At 40.2% G+C, this 5,869-nt stretch overlaps 1 protein-coding gene across 1 annotated transcript; it reads left to right on the top strand.

Moving 5' to 3' along the window:
* The first annotated feature begins 3,764 nt into the window (after positions 1-3,764).
* LOC107060912 (uncharacterized) lies at positions 3,765-4,970 on the top strand. Its single transcript, XM_015309475.1, has 2 exons — positions 3,765-4,126; positions 4,232-4,970. The coding sequence occupies exons 1-2, from the start codon at positions 3,765-3,767 to the stop codon at positions 4,968-4,970; spliced, it is 1,101 nt and encodes a 366-aa protein (XP_015164961.1).
* Positions 4,971-5,869: the final 899 nt, after the last annotated feature.

Here is a 5,869-nt window from a genome sequence, read left to right as displayed (position 1 = left end):
GATTTCCAAAACATATTTATTCACTGTAAACTAAGTTCTTTTGAATGAGATATGCATAAAATACCAAAATACTACCCAGCTCAAAAGCAGATTTCGTCACTTACCAAAAGGAAGTGTGTGTGTGTCGGATTCCAGCCAAAAGGACTTAGTTTTTCTCTTGATTTTGAAGAACAACTATTTAGCTAATGTTATAATGTTCTTAGACTTGAGGGAAAACGAATTCAATCAAAGGAGGTCTAAAGATATATATCTACAAAAGTTATCCTTGTCACATGGGCAGATGTCACCAAAAGGGGCTGCCCAATCAAATAGATGGCTGCCCAAAAAGCATACATATATAATTATATTTATGTACTTTATACCCACACTTCCAATGTATAAGTAAGTATAATTAGATAATTACACAAATACCCCCATACAAAACCTTAATTTACGATAACAATTTATGCTAAGCAAGTTTGCAAATCACAACATTTCAAGTTTCAAAAATGAGAATAAAAGATATTCTAGTAATTACGAGATGATGTAACGACATGCGACTATTTGTTTAAGCATTTAGGGGTGTTAGACTAAACATGAAAAGTTTCATCTACGACTCTAATCTTCAATAACACTCTCTAGAACCCTAACTCTAGGCTCTAGTTTAGTCTACTAATTTTCGGGGCATTACAGACCGTCAATTTAGCTTAGGCGGATCCACTAGCTAATAACCTATGTGGGCACATAGTTAAGGGATAGGGAGATTGCTACTAGATACCCCGCATCAACCCACGGTTAAGCATCCATCTCAAGAGATTGCTATTAGATACCCCGCCTCAACTCACGGATGAGCATCCATCTCAATACATATCCACTGGGTGCTTAGCATTATTCCCCACGGAGTACTTAACATTCATTACTTTAGTTCATTAGAAATGGGATATAGAGATTGTTACTAGATACCCCACCTCAACTCACGGATGAGCATCTATCTCAAGCCCAACATTCATTAAAATGAGATATAGAGATTGTTACTAGATACCCCGCCTCAACTCACGGATGAGCATCTATCTCAATCCCAACATTCATTCATTAAGATAGCTCATATTTATATGCCTAGAATGCTAATTATGCTCGCATTTACGCCTAGTTTGAATTCAAAATGTATTTGTTTGTAGTCTTATCGAGTCATTTGCTTATTTATGAGCTAACCAACATGATTAGTTGTGTAGGTATGCTTAATGGGAGAAACGAGCACAAAAAGGGATAAAGGAAGAAATATGAAGATTCGAGTCAAAAGAGAACAAGGAAGAAGCTGAGAAAAATGTACCAAGGCATTTACGTGTTATCTCCGCGTCGCGCGGTTGAATGCAGAATATGGGTTGCAAAAATCAACTTCTAGGCAGAACACTTCGTGCTGCTTGCGTGTTGCGCAGAAGGCAAAGGTATCGTGGACTCTAAATTTAGAAGTCATCGCGTGTCGCGCGCCTGAGTACCAGATTTGGCCGTTTTGACTTTTAGTATAAATAGGGTTTTATTTTATTTTATTAAGGATCTTTTTCTGGGTTTTAAAAGACGACGATTTGGAAGAACGTTTTTCTTCAGTTTTAGGGTTATTTCTTAAACTCTTTTCCTTTCAATCGTTTGATGATTCATACCCATTATATGATTGAATGTTGGACTATGAGTAGCTAAATACCCTAGTTCTAGGGTTGTGGCTACATGATGATTGCAATTGATTGAGTTTTGTTAGGTTTATTATTGACCATCACATGAATCTTTCTTGTGTTCTTATTTTCCGTATTTCATGATTGATCAGTATAAAAATAAATTTATTGTCCAAATTGAACTCGGGAGAGGAATAAGAGGATAGAACGTGGGACATAAGGAGCTTGTTGAACTCTAAATAACTAGGGTTGATTCGTTTTTAGGATAGGGATATACCTAGAAACCTCGCTTGGATCACCATACATGAAGATAACTTAATGCTCGGTAGGTAATCAGTCTATCCCTGCTCAAGGATGTAGTTAGGGTGTTATCTATCGTAGACGATTAGAGGTCGGAGACCATGATCATACATCTTACCATGTGATTCATTGATTCGATAGTTAATAATTACCCATATAAATGATATTGATTGCATGAATCCTGATAGAAGCTGCAGCCCTGGATCTTTCCCAAATCATTGTTTGAAACCCGTGAAACTGAATCTTGTATTTACATTTTGTTTTAAAATTTAGAAATGGAAATAAACAACCCTTTAAATCTGGAAATACATTTGTGGTTAATTGAGAACTAGAGAAATTGATAGTATCTAAGTGTGAGTCCCTGTAGGTACGATACCTGGCTCTCGAAAAGAGCCAATTTATTACTTGTACGATCACGTGCACTTGCGTGTACGATTAGACCGCAACAAGTTTTTGGCGCCGTTGCCGAGGACTTTAGAATTAGAAAGTATTTGAATTTTTCTTATTTCTGAAGTTGAAACGCAAGTGTTGACATCTTGATCTTAGCATTCCATTGTTGCATATTGTTTTGAAACTCCAAACTGGACGACGATTAAGGATTGTTATCACCTCTTTCAGAACCTAAAAGATTCGTACACTTACATAGAAGGCAGAGACGATTAGCATATCCGGTTCCCCTAGTTATAGGTGAGCTAGAATTTCCGGGACCAAAAACCGAAGAAGAAGAACTTGAGACAATGGCTGCTGAGTTGAAAGTACGAGACGTGGCAATCCCACTCCCATCAATGTGACTTTGTGCATACAGAAACCTGAACCTGGTGGGAGATTTGTGTTAAAGCAGAGTATGGTGCAAATTTGCACCTGAATGGGCAGTTTACTGGTCTTTCACATGAGGATCCCACAGTTCACATTCAGAACTTCCTTGAGATCAGTGATACTTACACTCCAACTTAGGTGAATAAAGATTACGTGAGGCTCACCTTATTCCATTTCTCTCTGCTTGGGGAAGCAAAAAGATGGTTGAACTCAGAGCCTGCAAATTCAATTACCACCTGGGACGATTTGGGACAGAAATTCCTCATCAGATTTTTTCCATCTGGGAAAACAGCTAAACTGAGGAGTGATATTCTGAGTTTTAGGCAGAAGGGTGGTGAGAACTTGTACCAAGCTTGGGACAGGTTTAAATCGATGTTGATGAGTTGCCCTCATCATCATCAATCTAATGAGGTGTTAGTCCATACCTTCATTGAAGGGTTGGAGCCTAACACTAAGATTTTGCTTGATTCAGTTGCAGGTGGACAGGCCTTAGAGAAGACTTATGCAGAAATGTTCACCTTGTTGAACCGGATCTTTCAGGGTAATTCGGAGTGGAACGGAGGGGGAATGAAACCTATAGTATAGAAAACTGCAGGTATGCTGGAAGTAGATGCGATGAGAGCTCTAACTGCACAGATTTCTGCTATGGAGAATATGAAGAGTACATATTTCAGCAACATGGCATTGGGACAACAACATGCGCAGGTAAATGCAGTTCAACAACCACCGTCTTGGTATGAGATCTGCGAAGGTAGCGATCACGGTGCAGAGGTATGTAATGCAAACCCAAATTCTGTTAATTTTGTAGGGAATACCCAGAGAGGAGGAGACCAACAAAACTATGGAAATTCTTATAACCCAAGTTGGCGTAACCACCCAAACTTTTCTTGGGGTAGAAATCAGAACCAGGGACAAGGGTAAAACCATTATAGGCCACAATGTAATGCCAATGGTTATCAACCACAAGCACAAAGGGAGCAACCTAAGCAGCAAACCGAAAACATGAGTCTGGAGGAGATGCTAAAAAAGATTATGGCTGATCAAGCCCAGTTAGCTGCTGATGTAAGGAATAATCAATTAGCTACACAGAATCTGGAGAAGCAATTTGGGCAGTTTGCTAGTGCCCAAAATTCACGACCGCAAGGAGGTTTGCCTGGAAACACTAACCCAAATCCTAAACAGGTGAATGCAGTAAGCACACGCAGTGGTTTGCAATTGGAGAAGTTTACTGCTAAGGAAAGAAACACTGAAGTTATAAACACAGAGAGTGAACCTAAAGAGGGCGAGCTTAAGGAGAATGAAGTAGTTGCACCGGAAGAAAACGTGCAACCAATAGTGAGACCACCCCCTCCATTTCCTCAAAAGTTCAAGAAACAAAAGAAGGACAAATGTTTTGGTAAGTTTCTCTCTCTCCTGAAACAAGTTCACATTAACTTGCCATTGGTGGATGTTTTGCAAGGTAAACCCAGGTATTCTAAGTACGTGAAAGAGATCGTAGCAAACAAAAGGAGGCTGACAGAGTATGAGACTGTGGCACTTACTGAAGAGTGCAGCTCTAGAATTCAGAACAAGCTTCCCATTAAACTAAAAGATCCGGGTAGTTTTACTATGCATATTACTATAGGGCAAAGCATCCATACTCGAGGGTTGTGTGATCTAGGAGCTAGTATAAACTTGATGCCAACTTCTCTGTACAAAAAGCTGGGGTTGGGTAATCCTAAACCAACTACCATAATTTTGCAGTTGGCGGATAGATCTGTACAAATGGTATCTCTAATTTTCCCAGTAGACTTTGTAGTATTGAATTTCAAGCCTAATCCTGAGATCCCTTTCATCTTAGGACGACCTTTCTTAGCGACTGGTAGGGTAATGATAGATGAAGCAGCTGGGAAGCTTACTATGAGAGCTCATGATAAAGTGGAGGTGTTTGATGTATACAAAGCCTTAAAATTGCCAGTTGTGTATGAGGAGTTGTCTTCCATAATCGTGATAGATCTTGAGGCAGAAGCTAAATATATTACAGCTAAGGATCCTCTAGAGCGAGTGTTAGTGGGTGATGACATATATGGGGATGCTGAGGCACATGAAATGGTGCAATTCCTTGATGTGTCTCTTATGGTTACTGTTGGAGAGCGCTGGGAGCCTCTGAATAGGGTGTTGGGTCCTCCACCTAAACCCTCCATTGAAGAAGCGCCCAAGTTGGAGTAGAAAACACTGCCAGCCCACCTCAGGTATGCATTTTTGGGTGAAGATGAAACTTTACCGGTTAATTTGTCTGCAGCATTATCTGATGAACAGATGGAAGCCGCACTACTCATTTTGAAGAAGAGGAAAGCAGCTCTGGGATAGCAAATGTCTGACATCCATGGTATTAGTCATGTACTGTGTATGCACAAAATATACATGGAAGAAGGGTACAAGGCAAGGGCACAACATCAGCAGAGACTAAATCCATTGATGAAGGATGTTGTCAGAAAAAAAGTCATCAAGTGGCTGGATGCAGGGATTGTGTAATCTAATAGTAAATGGGTAAGTCCAGTGCAGTGTGTGCCTAAGAAGGGAGAAATGACAGTTGTGACCAATGAGAAAAATGAGTTGATCCCCACAAGAACAGTAACTGGGTGGAGGATATGCATGGACTACAGAAAACTCAATTAACCCACCATGAAGGACCACTATCCGGTACCGCTCATTGATCAAATGGTAGACAGATGGCTGGCCAAGAGTATTATTGTTTCCTTGATGGTTATTCAGGGTATAATCAGATCGTCATTGCACCTAAGGATCAAGAGAAGAAGACATTCACCTGCCCATATGGCACGTATGCGTTCAAACGCATGCCATTTGGCTTGTGCAATGCCCCAGCCACATTTCAGAGATGTATGATGGCAATCTTCCATGATATGGTGGAAGATTTTGTTGAAGTATTCATGGACGATTTCTCGGTGTTTGGTGAGTCGTTCGAACTTTGTTTATCTAATCTTGATAGAGTTCTTGTTAGGTGTGAGGAGACCAATCTGGTGCTGAACTGGGAGAAGTTTCACTTTCTGGTCAGAGAAGGAATTGTGTTGGGGCACAAAATCTCCAAGAGTGGGCTAGAAGTAGAC

Source organism: Solanum tuberosum, unplaced genomic scaffold, assembly GCF_000226075.1.
Source record: "Solanum tuberosum cultivar DM 1-3 516 R44 unplaced genomic scaffold, SolTub_3.0 scf00104, whole genome shotgun sequence".
NCBI lineage: Eukaryota > Viridiplantae > Streptophyta > Magnoliopsida > Solanales > Solanaceae > Solanum > Solanum tuberosum.
The sequence above is the reverse complement of the archived record's forward strand: the minus strand, read 5'-3'. Positions and strand labels throughout refer to the sequence as shown.